This window comes from Nomia melanderi, chromosome 4 (assembly GCF_051020985.1).
Source record: "Nomia melanderi isolate GNS246 chromosome 4, iyNomMela1, whole genome shotgun sequence".
NCBI lineage: Eukaryota > Metazoa > Arthropoda > Insecta > Hymenoptera > Halictidae > Nomia > Nomia melanderi.
This window is the reverse complement of record NC_135002.1, coordinates 5856180-5875173: the sequence shown is the minus strand read 5'-3', so window position 1 is coordinate 5875173 and position 18994 is coordinate 5856180. Positions and strand designations below refer to the sequence as shown.

The following is an 18994-nucleotide window of genomic DNA, read 5'->3' as shown; positions in this document are numbered from 1 at the left end:
GAGACCTCTTCGCACTCGGGGCTAGGGAAATGATACCGATAAAGATTCGCCTCGTCATTTTCGCGCATGCTTCAGCTGGCGGGTGGGAAGTTTATCAAATTCCAATGAACTTCGTGCTCTGAGATCCTCCAGGATTTCTTGCGAATGATTCACGGATCGATTAATGGACGATATCATATGAATCAGAGTCGCTAATCTTCCGATATTATTGCTCGGTATTAAATAGCTTCTGCCTAAGCAAGCGAGACTTTTATATAACAATCCTAGAATCATTAAAAGCAAATAAACAAACCTTTACGCGACGTAACACTCTGATCATCAGGAACTAATACCAGCCTAAAATGATTAATCGTTACTTTGTGTAACGCTTTATTTCTATGGAATCAAACTGGAACGAGGATTGAAATAGAATCCAATCTATCTTCCAAGCTCCACGAACACTCTAAATAATGAGAATAATTATCAATCGCGTCTCCGTCGCAGCAGCTCCCCTAGTTCTCCCCAGAATCGCGTCCGAACGAGTTACCTGTCGCGCAAACCGTTCGCGAAGGAAGAAGCTCAGCGACCCGCGGCAAATATTTACCCAGGCCGGTAAACGATCCGGCTCGAATGTGTTTTCGGAACTACCCGACCGGCCGAAAAAACGCCTCGGGTAAGAAGGTGTTTTACGTTTCCCACCCGCCAACCGGGGGAAAAGGACCTCGGGGATCCGCGCAGTATGGACCGCGGCCGGATCCGCAGCCCGGAGGGCGAGAGAGCGAAAAAAAGCGGGATATTTGAACGCTCGACGAATCGTTCGCAGTCGCGGTGGTTATTTTTTCCGGCGACTCGGAACAATTACGAATGATTGCGGCTGACCGTTCCCGTAAAAGGGGATCGCGCGGCTCGCGTGCCGCAAATTGAAACCGAAAAACGTGACGGGCGTGAAAACGCCAGCCAGGCAGCTGCCGCCGGCCTCTGCGAGCTATCGAATCCGACGGATTCGTTCGACGACTTGTCTCCCAGCGTTTCTGCCCGCTTTTTTTCAGTACCTGTTACCCGTGAAAGCACGAGGAAACGAAAAACTGATTGCCAGTGAAACGATCGCCGGGCATTTCTGGTCAAGTCGCGTTCATCGAACGCTGGGATAATTTTCAATCATTTCCCCGGTACGTTGGATTGCAATTTTTTTATCTCGCGCGGGCAGATGTTTCGCTGGAGTATTTTGCTGAACAATGGCAACTATCGAAAAAGGCATCTTTTGATCCGATGTTTCATACGAATCAGTGTTACTCTAAATAGTTACCTCGCTGTTATAACGTGTTGCTGGGAGATCTTGCGAAACAATGGAAACTGTCGATACGAGGATCTTTAATACAGTGTTTTAACCCATTCGCTGCGTCACGAATATACTCGTAGCAAGAGATTGCCAGTTTGGTACAATCTTGGCTATATTTGAAATGTATAAATTGAAAGTACAAATGAAATCACACATTTCATGCTAGCAGTGAATGGGTTACTAGATTTGTCATTGTTACAAAAGAATAAGGAATATTGTACAGAATGTCTAAAATTCTCATGGCAGTGAACGCGTTAATACAAATCAGCGTTACTCTAAACAGTTATTTCGCTATTATAATATAGTGCAATGTATTACAATGGCATTTGCACTTTCAATGGAAAATTTTCGAGTCCCTTGCGAACGGTTGATAAAAAGCTCCACAAGCTCAGTCATAGAGGATCGTACAAAAGATTAGTATGCTTAAAAACGAATTCTAGCCGTGTCTAGTGCTCTGAAATCTAATAATTCTAACGCAACGATGCATCGCTGCATAATCAAATTATCCTCGGTTATTATCCGACGCGAAACAAAGGAACTTTTAATTCGTGTCTCCAACAATGTTTCATTTTACATGCTTCTGAAAAAAAGCTCGCGGAATTTAATTCGGTTACGAATCGCATGATCATCGCAGAACTCGCTACGGGAAAACAGACAAAGCGGAGGGAATATTATTGAAGCGCGGCGCGCTCGGTCGGTCTGCACTTGCATTTTTTTCACCGGTATTATTTCACGAAAACCGACATGGGGTAAAGGACTCGGAAGAGCGAATTAATTGGAGGAACGCCGTGCCCAAACGCGAATTTATTGAGAGGCCGGCAGAACCTGGCCGCGGGAATATAAAGTTAACATACGCTGGAGGCTCCGCGGCTGCTACCTCTGCAGTTCATCAGAGCTTGGCACAACAAACACCGGGCCCGGTGTCTTCTTTCAAAATTCGCTGACTGCGGCCAACCGTGATTCACCGTCAACGGCGAGAACTGATTTCTTCGCGTACACCCGAAACGAATTCTTCGCGAGGACCGATTAACCCTTTGAACTCTGTAGGCTCCAATATTGCACCAGGAATAATATTAGATATTTCAACCCTTTGACGAATGTCGGCATTTTGCTGAGATCAGACTTCCGTGTTTGGAACACCCAGTTGTGGACAAATGATTTAACTATTCTAACAGCAAGAGATCAGTACGTAGTTTCCTTATTCTCTATGATTTAAGCATTCAGTGTTTAATTCAGCAGAATTTGCGAAAGATTTTTATACTTTCAACAATCTTCGTCCGCAAAGGGTTGAATCTTAAAGAAACTACCCTACAATTATTAGATTTTTCATACATCCAAATTTTGCACCAAGAAGGGAAATAAAGGATCTAAGAAATGTTGTAGTATTTTTCATTTTTGCTAGGGATACTATAAAAATTGCTGATAGATTACAAAACCATAACAACGTGTCAGACTCGTGGTAAAGATCTCTTAATGAAAACTGGAAACTCAAGACCGAGTTTTTATCTAGGAAATTTATTTTAACGCTAGATTTACGGACATTTGTTGTACAGTTTATTCTATTGTTCATAGGAAAATTGATTTTTGCTTAGAACTTGGAGATTAGAGGTTTATAAGTAGACAGAGTGCATATTCGAAATGAATTTTCACCGAGTAACTATTAAATTCCATGGAATTGAAGCGTTTCGCGAAGCTAGCGTGAAATTGAAAGATGATTATTCGCAAATATTTCTATATTATAATGAGTGATACCCATTGCGGCGACATTCAGTTCGATGAACGTGCAACGATAATAATCCAATTCAGTCAAATGGTTTAATATTGTATTTTTTCCATTTTGCGTATTTTGCTCTATGAAATCGTGCGGCGTTCAACGTGTTAATGATCGCTGATTCTTCTATTCCCTTCTATTTTAACCCCTTGCCGTACAACGACGAGTGAGACTCGCGATGAAGATTTCTAAACTAATTTAACCAGAATCAATGTTCATTACCCACGGATCAAAGCAAACAACTATTTTGCTATCAATGTATCATCTTCAAATGAAATTTCCACCTGAAGTAGAATGGAAAATTTTGTTGTATTTCTTACAAATGGTAAAATATTACACGAGCTTAGCAACGAAATAATACGCCAAGTGGTTAAGGAACTCGAGCATTCGAAAAGCTGCCCATTCGATAGATGCGATACACGCGATACACGCGGTTGACACCTACGAAGAAGTGCTCGGCCCAGACAGGTTTCATCGTTAATGCCGGTAAAAATAATTCCTTCGTTGATGAAAGTTTAAAAGCGTCGGAGACTGAAAATTCCGATGTCGATCCGGCGGTTGAGCAGGTTCGAGCTAAATTGCGCGGCGCGAGATGCACGAGCGACCGGGAAACGCGGACGGGGTCGAGGAAGGGCGAAAGGCCCACTTGGAAACAAAGTTCCCAATATTTCATCGAGGCCGGCGTCGCGGGGATTCTAGTTTCGCCGGGGACAGCGGTAACCCGCTGTTCAAGGCCGACCGATAGGTATTCCGTGCCGTTAAAAAATTCACGCGAGGTATCCGGCCGCGTTCCTCCCTCGGCGGCCGGGCATGGACAACGCGTCTCGGAAATTCCCTCGTCATTGTTCCCGCGGAGAACCGGGGCAACCGTGAAATAATGCATCGGTAGCGCTCTTCTTCCCGGCCGTCCTCGACTCCCGCGATTTCTTCCGAAGCAATACACGGGAACGGGATTGCGAACGCCCCCACGGCGAATTTCCCCGGCAATCGATTCGACCCCGAAGATTCCTCGCGATCGATGGATCCCCTGTGACGTTGCACCGGCGGCGCGGTTCGCTTCGAGAACTCGATTCCCAAGATGGCTCCGCCGATTACTCAAAATTTACCCTGACCGCCAGTTTCAACGGAGAAATGGGATTTCCCCTGTTCGCAGACATGGGCTTGCGGCTGATGAAAAGAATCCTGCTGATGGGATTCGTCCTGGCCATCATGCCCGACGCGATTGCTCTTGGATCCGCCGGATCCACTCTGGTCATGTACCAGGACCTTCCTTCCAGGACCTGCAGATACAGCAAGGAGTACTCGATGCTGCAGGTGCGATGCGTGAACCTTAGCCTGGCGGAAGTGCCGGCCAATCTGAAGACTGACATTCAGGTGGGTGCTGTTGGTTTACTCGGCGAGGGAACGATTGATTTTTCTAATTGAAATGGAACAGGTTAATGGTCTTCGGTGGGTAAATGACATCGTGTTGAATGATACAGGGCAGGGAGTCCGGAGTTTGCTCAACCCGTTGGCTTCTAACCTCTTTCGCAGCAAGCTAAATAGTATTTCATTTCGACTGTAATGAAACGAGTGTTGGTATTCATTAAATTCCATTTAAGATCTTCAGTCGGATGTGGTATGAAGCGGTAGGTTGAAAAGCGTAAAGGGGTTAGGAAAAGTTGGACACCGTGGATATGGTCGTTAACACGTTCACACCGGCGCTGTAATTTCCACTCTAACCCATTTGGCGGCTGAATTCTCAAAATTGATGAAAATATTGAAATGATCGATAAGTATATTAATTTTCAACTATACGGCGATGTTTTCTAATTACCAAACCATTTGACGAGCCACAGATTTGATGCTACACGTCTAATCAGTGGCACACACTGTCTAATATATCTTACTGCGAGCCACCGGTGGTACACGCCAGCGTGAACGCGTTAACCCTTTGAACTCTGTAGGTTCCAATATTGCACCAGTTATAATATTACATATTTCAATGAATCTTAAAGAAACTACCCTAAAATTATTCGATTTTGCGCACATCCAAATTTTGCGCTAAGGAAAATAAAAGATCTAAGAAATGTTATAGCATTTTTCATTTTCGCTAGGAATATTATAGAAATTAGTCGCAGTAGCTGATAGATTGCAGAACAATCTGGAGTGCCAAGGGTTAAAGCATGGTCGACGAATCTCAAGAGGCCCGATTCCAATCCCTTGGACAAGACTCGTTTTTCTTAGAGTCCTACAATCATAAAATAAAACAGTTCCAATAAAATGAAAATCAGCATATTCAATTCATTTCATAAATGAAGGAAATAATTCTTCTTACCATTGACATCGGTTAATTCCATCAATTCCAGATCCTGGACTTATCAGTGAACAGAATTCGAGGACTGACCAATCAGAGTCTGGCCCCGTACACCAACCTCGCGTACGTCTACTTGGGCGACAATTTCATCCGGTCGATCCAGGAGGGCGCGTTCAACAACCTTCGTTACCTGGAGGTGTTGGACCTGACGCAAAACGGCTGCGACAACCTGCCGAAGAGCCTGTTCCAGCTACCCCACCTGCGCAAGATGTACCTCGGCGTGAACACCTTGCAAGACGACATGTTCACGCACATGGAGGTTCTGTCCCCGTTGAACTTCCTGCAGCTGTCGGGCAACAGGCTCTGTCGGATCCCGAAGTTAGGCTCCGTCCCCACCATGATGCATCTGAACGTCTCCTACAATTCCATCATGTCGGTCACGCCCGAAGACCTGGCGCCGTTCTGCTATCTGAAGGTGCTCGACCTGTCCAGAAACCCGATCAAGTTCAACGCGACCGCGTGCCAATGCCAGACGCTGAACTCCTGGCTGAAACTGCACGAGATCCGCGTGCTGCCCGAGCTGAATTGCACTGAGGAGGTGAAGAAGGGATGCACGCCCACGACGGTGTTCAGCAACAGGACCAACGAGCTGTTCGACCGATGCGCGGAGATCATGCGGCTGAAGATCCAGACGGAGAGGGTCAGGAACACTTGGATACTGATCGCCTGCTGCATCGGTGGCTTCCTGCTTTGCCTGTTCGTCGGCCTGTTCTGCATTCACAAGCGGAACAAACGCAGGAAGAAGAAGCTGAAGGAGCAGCAGAGGCTGAACGCGAACAACGCGAACACCGAGCTGTTGAACAGCAATTTGAATCAGCCGGAGAACACCTGAACGCTGTCGGGTTCTACAGAGGCCATTGAGAATCGTCAGGTAATCATTATTCTGTCAGTGTAATTTCCATTGAAACAGTCGTTCCATCCTGGTGTACACCTTAGTGATCTCATTGTCACTTGTAATGTCTTTACCACTGCGTGTAAGCCCGAGGTCTAAGGAACGCTTTTCAATTGTAGGTGCAGAGCGGGCCCCTTTCAAGCGAGCTTGTTTCCAATGAACTTTTCCGGAAGACATCTTGATGCATTTACGAGGAAGAGGAAAAGGAAGAGAAAGAGAGAGAGAGGAGGGAATGAGGAAACGAGTAGTTGGAGAAAATAAAGTTGATGTTATTCTTCGGATTATATTGAAAATGACTGTCGCAGCCGCGGATTACGATTATGGGCCAGCTTCAGCGGCGATTTCACGGATTCAGCCGTCGGCCCTCCTCTTAAGCAGCTCTTCTCGGTGTTCGATACTCGTTTCAACAGCGTCACTCGCGATCCTCGGATTCTTCGAAATCGTTACTCGGAGATTGTACTGTAATTCGATTCGATCGTACGGAACCGTTGCGCGCTGTTCGGTCAGTCCCGAGCGTCTCCGCGTGCCCATAATGCTCGTTCCGACTTCGATTCGTACAACGCGCCGTTGCGAAAATCACGTTCGCGAAACCCGACGGATCTTTAATTGCAATTACACGCGAGTTTACCGCCGGGGAAATTGTAACACGCCGCGTTTAATTGCAATTAGACTCGTCAGATCGGCGCGCGTATTAGCGTTGCCGCTCACCGCGCGCGAGCGACACTCGGCCGAGTTTTTTGCTCGCCGCGAAACCGGAAACGACAAATGAGATTCGACCGAACCCGCGGATCCGCGCGTGCATTTCGATCCAATCCAATTTTCTCGTCGCGTAGCGAAACGGGGTTTCATATTCCAACTTTTTACATTAACGGAACCGTGTTTGTAGATATATACTCTTCTATGTGTATGTATGTATACGTATATACCCATATGTATGTATTATTATATCGTATTTATTTGTATTTAACGACAGAGAGAGTTCTATATATTATATATATATATATATATCACTTGGTTGCGTTCGGTGGGAACGAATCTATATGTTCGTCGGTTACCGAGACCAAGTGGATGTTTTTACCGGGGCAGCGAATCGACTGTAACGCCCTAATATTTTTCCTTTTTCACTCTCTTCTCTCCAAGGGTGCCAAATGCGATTAGTTTATTTAAAAGCTACGTTTCACGACGAGGTTCTATGAATTTTCGTTGAACGCCTGCGCGCCATACGAAGAAATCGACACTGGAAACCCAGGTGAAATTGATGTGACCTTTTGGACGGTTCTTCGAGCATCCTTCGGTGCGCCACCGATCGTTGTCACTTTACCGTTCGCTGGAACGGTACGGTTCTTCGACTAAATATTAATGAATTTTCGACTTATACACGAACATTCCGGATATTGTCTGTCGTTTGCCATTTTCGAAGTATTACGTAGGCGAGTTCAAACTCGAAGCTTTGTGTCCGAGATGCGGAGGCAAACGTTGCATTGGCAGAATAAAGATTCTTCGTATGCGAGTATGCGCGACATGTACTTAAAAACTGTGTTCTAACACTTCTCTCTAATTAATTTTCCTATCTTAGCATTTACTACATATGAAAACGGACCTATATATGTTGTACAAATGATGTTACCGAAAGTTTGATGGATTCCATGAAATAAATCTTAAATCTAGTCGGTGCTTGTTTCACTTAACACCTGAAACCATTTTATTACAACAGACGCGTGTGATATAGTAAGGCAGAATCATTTTTACTAAAAGTTGTTTGAACTATTGACGTTTATTATTTTGTTGTTACTCGCACAATCTGACTTGTTGAATAAAAAAAGCTCAAATACCTTGATTTAACCCCTTGGCCTATGATTTCTTTCTCAACTCTGATCGATACGGCTACTTTGTCAATAATTTATTGGACAAAGAGAAAAATTCTAAGCATATGTTATGCCTATATTTCCTTTTAAGTATAATAGTTGATTACAGAGGAATAATATTTACTTTGAATTCGAATGAACTGAGTAATATATATATTTGTTGAATCATGTTGAAAACCACTACGAGCTCACTCGTAGGGAAAGGAGTTAAACATGCAGAGAATCTAGGAATTTAATTACCCACGCAGGATAAAGCATTTATCCCTTGATAATTTTCTCCATCAGTTTGAACGATTTGCCATGGATGGCACCACCTACGAAAAGAGATTATTAAAAACTCGTATCTTAAATTTAAGATAAAAAACTATTCGGACATTCCTAATGTATACCAATGAAATTTTATAAAAAAGCTAGATTAGCTAAAATTAACATTATAGACGTGAAAATAATTGACAATATTAATACAGTCGATAATGTAGAAAACCCGAGTCTAGAAACAATCAATACCATGGATTTTCTATTTAAATCTTTAGTCACCATACAAAGTAACTCTTCTATGAATAGAATGGTAACAGCCATTCCTGTGTAGACACACTGGTGGCTAATATAAATACGAATGTAATTAAGATTGCGTGCTTCTTTAATCGACAAGAAAACACACTCGAGATACAGAGTTTGCTTTCGTTAGCGCAGGTGGCACAGCGGGCTCGGCATTTCGAACGTGAGAAAAGTATTGCGCTATTCTTTTTTTGAACATTCTAAATGACATCAGATACGAATTTTCACTCAGTCTGTTTGCGAAGTTCTTTATCTCGATGACAATGCTTTTTCGTTGGCTCACTGGTAATCCGATACCTCCGATAAGAAAATCTGACGTCTGCCGTCCACTCAATAGATGCCGTGATGATCGTGAAAACGGCGTGAACGGAACGACGACGATACGAAGAAGGCTCGGTAAAACGCTGAGATTCACCAGTGGGTATATCCGATCTATCGTTGCCGCTGTGCTTGATCACGTGTCGGTTTAAGGTTAACCAATGACACATGCGAGCAGCGGCCAGTTCAGCGCCAGTTGAGTAACGGCCTTCTACTTACCTGGATGTCGCTCGTCATCCCGCGAATTGAGCAATTGGAAAGTAATGGGACATTAACGTGCTGGGAATTAGACGGAACCGTATCTTCCTTCGATTGTAAGTGAAACGAAACGAAACGCCACGCTAGTTTTTCGTCACGCTTTATACACCACGCATCTCTGTCATGTTATCCTACGGACGATTTAGCGATTGAAACTACGATAACCGGGACGCAACACAATAAATAGATTACCCAATTGGCGAAACGTCGAACGCAATTCCATAAATGCCGATGGAAGTGTATTGTCAGTCATGAAAACACTCATCGATCGATTGTCTCGTGCAGCGAGTACATAGAAAATTTGTGTTTTCCAATTATGTAAGCCTGATATTCTTATGGGTATTTTTCTCTCGTCATCATGACACATCTTTCTATGAAATCCGGTGCCGTCCGCCGGCGTCGATAGGCCGCTCGGGGATCGTTCTTTTTTTTTTATCACGTCGTCTTTCGCGACAATAATTACGGATTGATTAAATCTAACGCCGCTTATCGCGAGCACGAATCGATTTCAATATCTGTGATCACGGTTGTTTACATCGTTGATCAGCTTATTATTGAACGGGAATTTTCTGGATCGACTCGATTGAGCTTCCAGAAAATATATAATTACAAGCCAATTGAGTTTAACGATCGGATTGTTTGTGTCCGTACTACGCGTTGCCGTTTCGCTAAAAATTCAAGTTCAGAACGTAAAGGGCGCGCGCTTCATTTGGTCTCGACAAATCGCAACGGTCTTCATGAGAAAAATATATGTATACTTACGGAATTCGTGTATATACTTTTTTTTTTGTCTGTGTGTAACTTGTATTATCTTTTTGCTGTTCAGCATACAATACAATGCTACGCATTCAGTTACGTTTATTTACGTGCTCCAGTAATATTCATTCAGTCGAACAACGAGTGTAATGTCATTACTTTGTGTTTTGTGTTAAAGGATTTTATATGTTTTATCTTTTTTATTGATCACGTGTAACCGTAGTACGTAGCGTAGTTGATCAAAGTATGTAAACGTAAAACTCATTCTGTTTTAACTTGCAATGTATTCTTACATGAAATATTCGTGCAGATTAAAAGTGTCATCACGGTAACATCAATGCAACTAGGCTGTATGAATAAATGATTTTTGAAGATGGCTTAAAATATTGCCATGCATCACAAAGTATGCATGTTTTGTGCCTTTTATATTAGCATATTATAATATGTTTTTTTTTTCAATTAGAATCCAATGTGTACCTTTTTTATTTTTTTTTTACATCTGTATAATTGGTGATAAATTATGAGTTGTAGACAGATATTAATCTATTAGTATTTGTAGAATATATTCTGTATTTACTGGAGTACTTTATCATTATGTACATTATTTATCAGAATGAGTGAAATCTCCTTTCGAGTGAGTGCGTTTTTATGTACTTTATGAATTAAGATTTATAAAATAAAGATAAGTAAAGTTTTCTTCTATAATTGCTACATAGTTTCAAATATGTATGTAAACATATTACTCCAAGTGATAATTTGAACTGCACCTATATATACTACTATTGTAGTTGGCTGTTTTATATGTATAAATTGTAGATCTGTAACATGTTAAATACCAATAAATATAAAATTTGTAAGAAGGATACTTTTTAATGTTTGCCACCCCATCTCTTTATATTTATTGCTATTACTAAATCATATAGAGAAAAAGGATTAATTTGGCTGTACATTTTTCTTGATTCCAATTCAAAGTATTTCATGATTGTATTACATCACAGTATATGATGTATAAAATTTTACAGGAAAAACAAATAAATAAATGAAACTATCATGGATGGGAAAGTGAAGGCAGAGAAGAAGAAGAACCCTCGGGAAGGCGCAAATCCTCTCAGTACATTAACATTTGCGTAAGTTATAAAAATATTACGATTCAGCATTTTTTCTGTGTCATTGTCTACTAAAGAAACATAGAATCAAGGTAATAAATGAACAGTGCTCTAAAAGTACCTTCATATCAGATACAAATAAACCTTGTGTAAATAAAAGCAGAACTATCTTAAATTCCTTTACCAAGCAAATAAATGATCTATCTGTTTACTGCTATCTAGTAGTATTCTTATGGACAACTTTTTAATAAGACTTATATGTTCTCTTTAATCAATTACCATTGATATTATATACTCAAAAACAAAGATAAGTTTACTGAATACAGATATTCAGTGCAGTTTTTGATGTAATGAGAATAGAGAATAAAAACAAGTTACTTAAAATTAATTTATACATAATTAAAATATTTATGGAATAATTTTCTTTTTCATTTTTTATTAACAGATGGATTCTACGTACCTTTTGGATAGGTTATCGTAAGGACTTAGAAGTAGAAGATTTATACAAACCTCTTAAAGAACATAAAAGTAGTAATTTAGGTACAAAGATTTCAAAAGCTTGGGAAAAAGAACTTGAGGCATATGAAAAACGCAAGCTGCTTAGTGAAGCAAAAAATAATAACAAGTATGATGTGAAGAATGTCAAAAAACCTAGTTTGACAAAAGTCCTTATCAAGTGTTTTGGTCTTAAGCTAATGGGATATGGACTAATTCTAGCTGTTTTTGAAATTTCACTTAGGTAAATATACTGATGGGAATCTAGGTATAACGTTTGAATAAACAGATTATTAGAAACAGCTTTATAATCTTCAAGTATATAGATACTAAAAATGTTTCTATTACTTGTTCAGATTGTCACAGCCCACGTTTCTTGGTCTTCTAATTCGTTACTTCAAACAGGCAAAACTTAAACGCTATGTTCCTATATATAGTGAATTATTGCCTACAACCAGCAATTCATCTGAATTTCATGAAAATGAAGATGCGACGAGATCGTTAAGTCCCACACTCCCTAATATCCTGTACCTACTAATCTTTTTATACCTCCTATTTTTGAACAACTTAACTATTAGTCTTTGGTTGTGTATATCTGAGTTGATAGTCTGTTTCATAGAATTTATTTAATCAGTAATAGTGAGATTGGCCGAATTTTTGGCATGCCATTTTTACTATTTATTAATTGAAATTCGCATACTAATTTCTTTTTATTTCATATACAGGGTATTACAGCCGATATTTCTTGGTAAACTATTGAAATATTATAGTGACAGAGACATAACAAAAACTGAAGCCTATTTGTACGCTACTGGCGTGGTATTATGTTCAGGATTGTTAATATTCGTTATTCATCCATACATGATGGCCATACTTCACATGGGAATGAAAATGCGTGTGGCCTGTTGTTCCTTGATATACAGGAAAGCGTTAAAGCTTTCTAGGACTGCATTGGGCGAAACAACAGTGGGTCAAGCGGTAAATCTATTGTCCAACGATGTGAATAGATTTGATATAGCGATTATATTTTTACACTATTTATGGATTGGACCGCTCGAGACCATTATCATTATGTACTTCATGTATACAGAAGTTCAAGAATCCGCTTTTATCGGAGTCGCACTGCTTCTGATGTTTGTACCCTTGCAAGGTAAACACTTCAGTTACTTCTTATTACCATCATGTTGACACACCTTAGTTCACATTGCAATTTCTAACATATGTAGGGTATTTGGGTAAAAAGACCTCTATCTTGAGATTAAAAACTGCTATCAGGACAGATGAAAGGGTTCGATTAACAAATGAGATTATTAGCGGTATTCAGGCAATTAAGATGTACACCTGGGAGAAGCCTTTCAGTGCTCTAGTTGAAAGAGCAAGAAGGTAATTTTGCACATGACTAATCTTCCGAAAAATACTTTATTATCTACCGTTTTTTTCCATGATTACAGAAAAGAAATCAACGTTATCCGAGCCACATCATTAATTAGAGGTGTCACCATGTCTTTCATTATGTTCAGTACTAGAATAGCATTGTTTATTACTATATTAGCTTATATATTATACGATCACAAAATAACTGCCGAGAAAGTGTTCATGTTGACGGCATACTATAATATTTTACGTCAGACGATGACCGTCTTCTTCCCACAAGGTATGTATTTTAAGATGACTGTGTTAATTAGTACAATTTCGCAATTTCTAGTCAATTCTAATATTCGAGCTTCACCTCATGAGAATTCCTATAAAAATGTTAGTTTTCATTTGACTTGCCCTTTTATTACCCAGGAATAACACAGATAGCGGAGGGGATGGTTTCTATAAAACGCCTGGAGAATTTTATGATGTACGAGGAGATCGAGCCCCGCAATAAAATGAAGAAAAGCGAGCAAGGGGACTCGGAGAAAACCAAGACGGACATCAATGGTATAAGCAGAGAAAGTAACGACACGAGAAACGATGGGAACAATGCAGACAATAACCAAGAAGATTACTGCATGTCTTTAAAGAATATTAGCGCCAAGTGGATAAGCAACGATAGCGAAGATACGTTGAAGAATATCAACATCAATTTGAAGGGGGGCGAGTTGCTCGCTATCGTTGGCCAAGTCGGTGCTGGCAAAAGCAGTTTACTTAATGTTATATTAAAGGAGTTACCCGTGTACAACGGTTCTGTGCAAGTGCGTATCCATATTGAAAATAAAATATCTAATTCGTCGTTAAAGTTTCTGACGGTATTTAAACTCATCTCGGGACAATGTTGTTTAGCCTCTTTACACTTTACATGTAATAAATAATTTCACTTTACAAAATCTTATCTGTTTTCCAGATAAACGGCAAGATAGCGTACGCCAGTCAAGAACCGTGGTTATTTGCCGGCTCGGTTAGACAGAATATCCTGTTCGGTAAGCCGATGGATCAGTTCCAATACGATCGTGTCATCAAGGTCTGTCAGTTAAAGAGAGACTTCAGTTTGTTGCCTTACGGTGATAAAACGATCGTTGGCGAAAGGGGCATCAGTTTATCGGGCGGACAGCGCGCCAGGTAATTACAGTGTTAACTCATATGTACAAAGCGTACGGTGAACGGCGACAGCTTATCTATTGATTTCGTCTCTACAGAATTAACTTGGCCAGAGCGGTGTACGCTGAAGCTGATCTGTACTTATTCGATGATCCGTTGAGCGCCGTCGATGCCCACGTGGGCAAACACATGTTCGACGAATGTATCGACAAACACTTAAGAGGCAAGACGAGAATACTCGTCACGCATCAGTTACAGTATTTACAGAACGTCGACAAGGTAATCGTGCTGAAGGACGGAGAAATATATGCGGAAGGGTAAGTTTTTATTATTTCTTGATTTTTCATTGGTTGATCATTTCTGCATATGCTGTCACCGTTTGTCTCTTCGCAGTACTTACGATGAACTTACTAAAATGGGAGTAGATTTCGGGAGGTTGGCGTCAAATCAAGAAGCCGAGGAAGGGGAACGAGCACCGTCCGCTCCTCCGAGCAGAAGCAACTCGAGGAACGCGAGTATCACGTCGTTGAAGTCATATGTCAGTGACGAGAAGGAGGAATTGGATCCGATAGAGGTAATTGACTGATTCTGTAGAAACACCAGAGTTAACCACATAACTCAATTACTGAGATTACAAACTGCCTAAGTTACTTGGTTCTATCATTAAAACACAATGTTTTACGACGAACACAGGTGGCCGAAACGCGAACAAAGGGCAAGGTATCCGGCCAGGTTTACTCAGGATATTTCAAGGCAGGTGGAAACTGGTGTATCATATTTATGGTGCTATTTTTATGCGTGCTGGCGCAGCTAGCTGCGAGCGGTGGTGATTACTTCATCTCACAGTGGGTCAATATGGAAGACAAATACGTAAACGTTCGTTAATTAAAATGTTATTATTGCGAGGCGTCGATAAACTGATTTAATCTTCCGGTTCTTTGAAAATGATTGTATCAATGGACAATGATTTTTATCAATTTTTTTTAAAGGTGACAGAGAATGGCACGACGGTAATGGACAAGGATTATTCTAATACTCGCGATATCTCCATATACGTGTACAGCGCTTTGACCGTCTTAACGGTAGTCGTCACGCTGGTACGTTCGTTCACGTTTTTCACGACATGCATGAAAGCATCTGTCAAGTTGCATGATCAGATGTTCCGATGTATCAGTCGCGCGACCATGCGTTTTTTCAATACGAACAATTCAGGCCGTGTACTTAACCGATTCTCGAAAGACATGGGTGCTATAGACGAGCTGCTGCCTCTCGCTTTAATCGACTGTATACAAATCGGCCTCACTCTCCTCGGGATTATAGTGGTGGTAGCTATGGCTAACGTTTGGCTATTGATACCTACAGCGGTGATAGGAATTATCTTCTATTATCTTCGTGTGTTCTACTTGTCGACCAGTCGCAGCGTGAAGCGTCTCGAAGGAGTCAGTGAGTACTTGCTACGTCCTAGGACTATGCGCTAGACAAAACTCTTCGCTTACAGCGCGGACTAACACCCGGCTTGTTTATCGGCAGCTCGATCGCCGGTGTTTGGACATCTAAACGCGACAATGCAAGGATTGCCGACGATTCGTGCATTCGAAGCGGGTGAAATCCTGACGAGGGAGTTCGATCATCATCAGGATTTGCATTCGTCCGCGTGGTTCATCTTTATAGCGACCTCGAGAGCCTTCGGATTCTGGCTCGACCTCTTCTGTGTTATTTACATCATTTTGGTTACATATAGCTTCCTGATATTAGACAAAACTCTCGGCGAGACTCTTGGCGGCAACGTGGGCTTGGCTATAACGCAGAGTATCGGGTTAACTGGCATGTTCCAGTGGGGTATGCGGCAGAGTACCGAGCTGGAGAATCAGATGACATCCGTTGAGCGAGTGTTGGAGTACAGGTAGCGCCTCTAATTTCTCTTATGCAATCTAGATTATTCAGGATAGCTTACTACTACAGTCATTAAATACACGTTGGTATGAATGAATAAATATTGATCATGCTATGAATCAACTTTCAGTAAAATAGAGAGCGAGCCACCGCTGGAGAGCACGCCAGACAAGAAGCCTAAGGAAACGTGGCCCGAGGAGGGTAGGATCGAGTTCAAGAATCTGTCACTGCGATACGACCCCGCGGAGGCACCAGTGTTGAAGGGTCTGAACTTCACGATCTACCCGCGAGAAAAGATCGGGATCGTCGGTAGAACCGGAGCCGGAAAGTCCTCGTTGATCTCGGCGTTGTTCCGCTTGACTAACCTCGAGGGCGTGATCGAGATCGACGACGTGAAGACCAACGAGATAGGCCTCCACGATCTGCGCCGCGAGATCAGTATTATACCCCAAGAGCCGTTCCTGTTCTCGGGCTCGCTGCGCAGGAACTTGGATCCCTTCGAGGACTACAGCGACGACGTGCTCTGGCTGGCGTTGGAGGAAGTCGAGCTGAAGGAAATGGGCTTGGAAGCGCACATCAACGAGGGCGGCTCTAACCTCAGCGTGGGCCAACGTCAGCTCGTGTGCCTGGCTCGGGCCATCGTCAAGAACAATCCGATCCTCGTGCTCGACGAAGCCACGGCGAACGTGGACCCGCGCACCGACGAACTCATTCAAATCACCATCCGCAAGAAGTTCGCGAAGTGCACGGTGCTGACTATCGCCCACAGACTTAACACCGTCATGGACAGCGATCGCATCTTGGTGATGGACGCCGGCTGTGCAGTGGTGAGCTCTTTATTCACTGAATTATCGGGTGAATCACTTTGGAGTTCTCAAAACCATGTTGATAATTATCGATCGATCGGAATCAAGCGTAAAAGAATTACGATGATGACCACACTTTCAAGATATCGATAATCAAGGATCTTTCGTTCCGTTTATACAAGAGCTCTAGTATATTTTTAGCATTATCGATTTCGTAATTGACGAGCAGCTTAAAATATCTTGACACTGTATTGTTGCAGGAATTCGACGCCCCTCACGTATTACTGCAGAAGAGCACTGGGTTCTTAAAGAGTATGGTCGGCGAGACTGGTCCGGCGATGGCGGAGGCATTGAAAGAAATCGCCCGCGAGAGCTACATGAACCGCATGTCGACTGACCTTTGATTGTCGCACAGGGAACTGTGTTAGGTCCGATTACTTATAAACTGTAGCTTTTAATCTTTTAAACAAATAGTCTTCTTTTTCTATGGATATCCCCGAACCGGGGATACACAATCTGATTGCAATTCGTCGTTTTCGAGTTCTTCACGGTGGCCGATCGCGTCGTCCTCCTGGATACAGTATTATCTCGTAGACTTTTTTAACAGGTTCGATGTCTTTACTCTGGTAAACTGTATAGCCTTCGAGTGCCGTCCCGCGATTTCCTAGACTCGAGTGTGCAGCGTATTGCACACTACTTTCTTTTTTTTTGTACACTACGCGACACGTACATTCGCGGATATACATACACACAGAGCGTGAACTAAGCGGAACTAACTCATTCATTTTATACACGTGCGTTTATGCAGGATTATCTTATCGCGTGCGCGTCGGTGTTATTACAATACGAAAAGGAAAGAATTGTACTTGAGTCGAGAGTCCAACTGATTTTATTTCCTAAAATAGAGTTAACGTTGTACCGACGCGTGCTACGTCGAAACGGTTTCCATCGAGACACACCGGTGTACAAGGCTTATGTACATAATCGTCGAGGAATCACTCCGAGCTCCGGTCCTCTCGTGTTTCCCAGTCGAGTGTTTCCGAATCGGTCGCGGGACGCGAGTCTTCTTTCACTTCTCTCTTTTCCTTTTGTTTTTTGTAACGCGAGCGAGAAACAGTTGGCCAGTTATAGTTTTATACTGCGTCGAACGTCGAAGAGATTCTCCTTTCTACACTTGCAGTGTCTGTGAGAGGGACTTAGGGTAGTCCTCTCATGCGCGTACACGACCAGATTATGGTGCTATTACAACTCTAGTTCGTCGTATGAACGTGCACCGTATGCTCGGACGAGAAACAATTGCCTTACGTACAAGTGCCTATGTAATTTAATTGTTATAAAATGAAAAATACAGATGCGGAGCATCTATATGCGTCCAGAACGTTAACGCAGTCTGGTTTCATTCACACCGCAATTTCCGCGGGGAATCCCCCGTTTTCCTTATCTCCCATTCTTGGGCCCTTACGCAACGGATTCCTCTGTAACGCTGGAAATGCCGCCGATAGTCTCGCGCACGGGTGTCCGCGAAATACGGACTTCTCTGAATGTTGCGCTTATTAACTCTTTACGGACGAAGATTCTCACATACGAAACCTTCAACGTATGAAGCTAAATTATATATCAATTAACACGTTAAGCGCCACGAAAATCTTGACCGTTTTTCTGCAGAGTTATTCTTTCGTAGCAAAAGAAAGCAGGAATAATTAATTATTTGGCGTTACGATCCTCGCATTACACTATTATCAACTTAGTTACGTTATTAACCATTTTCATTCGACATCGGTTATCTTGCATGTTACGATTGTTTTCAAGTAATTCGGGAACGTCATCGGTGACTGACATGGCGCTTAACGTGTTAATTAATAGAAGAATAGAAAACTATGATGATCTCTTGCTGTTCGATTAATTAGATCATTCGTCGACGCCTTCTGAATATTTCATCTCACCGAAATGCCGACATCCGTCAAAGGGTTAATCAACCGTTCGAGTACCAGAGGTTTTTAAGAGAAACACGGTCGAAAGTAGCCGAACAGCGCAATGGCGCCTTCTGAATGGGATGCGGAAAGATCCAAGCGGCGCGAT

General features: G+C 42.2%; 2 protein-coding genes across 4 annotated transcripts in view; both read left to right on the top strand.

Annotated features, from left to right (window-relative positions):
* Positions 1-8080, top strand: part of Lapsyn (Leucine-rich repeat activity-regulated protein at synapses) — a 62095-nt gene extending 54015 nt beyond the window's left edge. The window contains exons 2-4 of the mRNA XM_031994417.2: positions 4243-4463; positions 5438-6316; positions 6457-8080. Of these exons, the coding sequence (XP_031850277.1) occupies positions 4243-4463; positions 5438-6277 (1061 nt within the window). The 3' untranslated portion in view covers positions 6278-6316; positions 6457-8080. The remainder of the gene's footprint in view (positions 1-4242; positions 4464-5437; positions 6317-6456) is intronic.
* A 1002-nt stretch (positions 8081-9082) lies between these two features.
* On the top strand, positions 9083-18299 carry LOC116435101 (putative multidrug resistance-associated protein lethal(2)03659). Of its 3 annotated transcripts, none has more exons than XM_076367006.1 (16): positions 9083-9392; positions 11115-11219; positions 11644-11937; positions 12050-12220; positions 12419-12843; positions 12920-13076; positions 13145-13347; positions 13482-13873; positions 14023-14237; positions 14315-14533; positions 14610-14790; positions 14910-15092; positions 15206-15659; positions 15747-16119; positions 16240-16936; positions 17176-18299. In XM_076367006.1, the coding sequence occupies exons 2-16, from the start codon at positions 11143-11145 to the stop codon at positions 17317-17319; spliced, it is 4185 nt and encodes a 1394-aa protein (XP_076223121.1). In that variant the 5' UTR covers positions 9083-9392; positions 11115-11142; the 3' UTR covers positions 17320-18299. The 3 variants fall into 3 exon arrangements, with proteins under 3 accessions (XP_076223121.1, XP_031850164.1, XP_031850165.1); XM_031994304.2 differs by having other exon boundaries at positions 9084-9392; positions 12050-12193; XM_031994305.2 differs by lacking the exon at positions 12050-12220 and having other exon boundaries at positions 9088-9392.
* Positions 18300-18994: the final 695 nt, after the last annotated feature.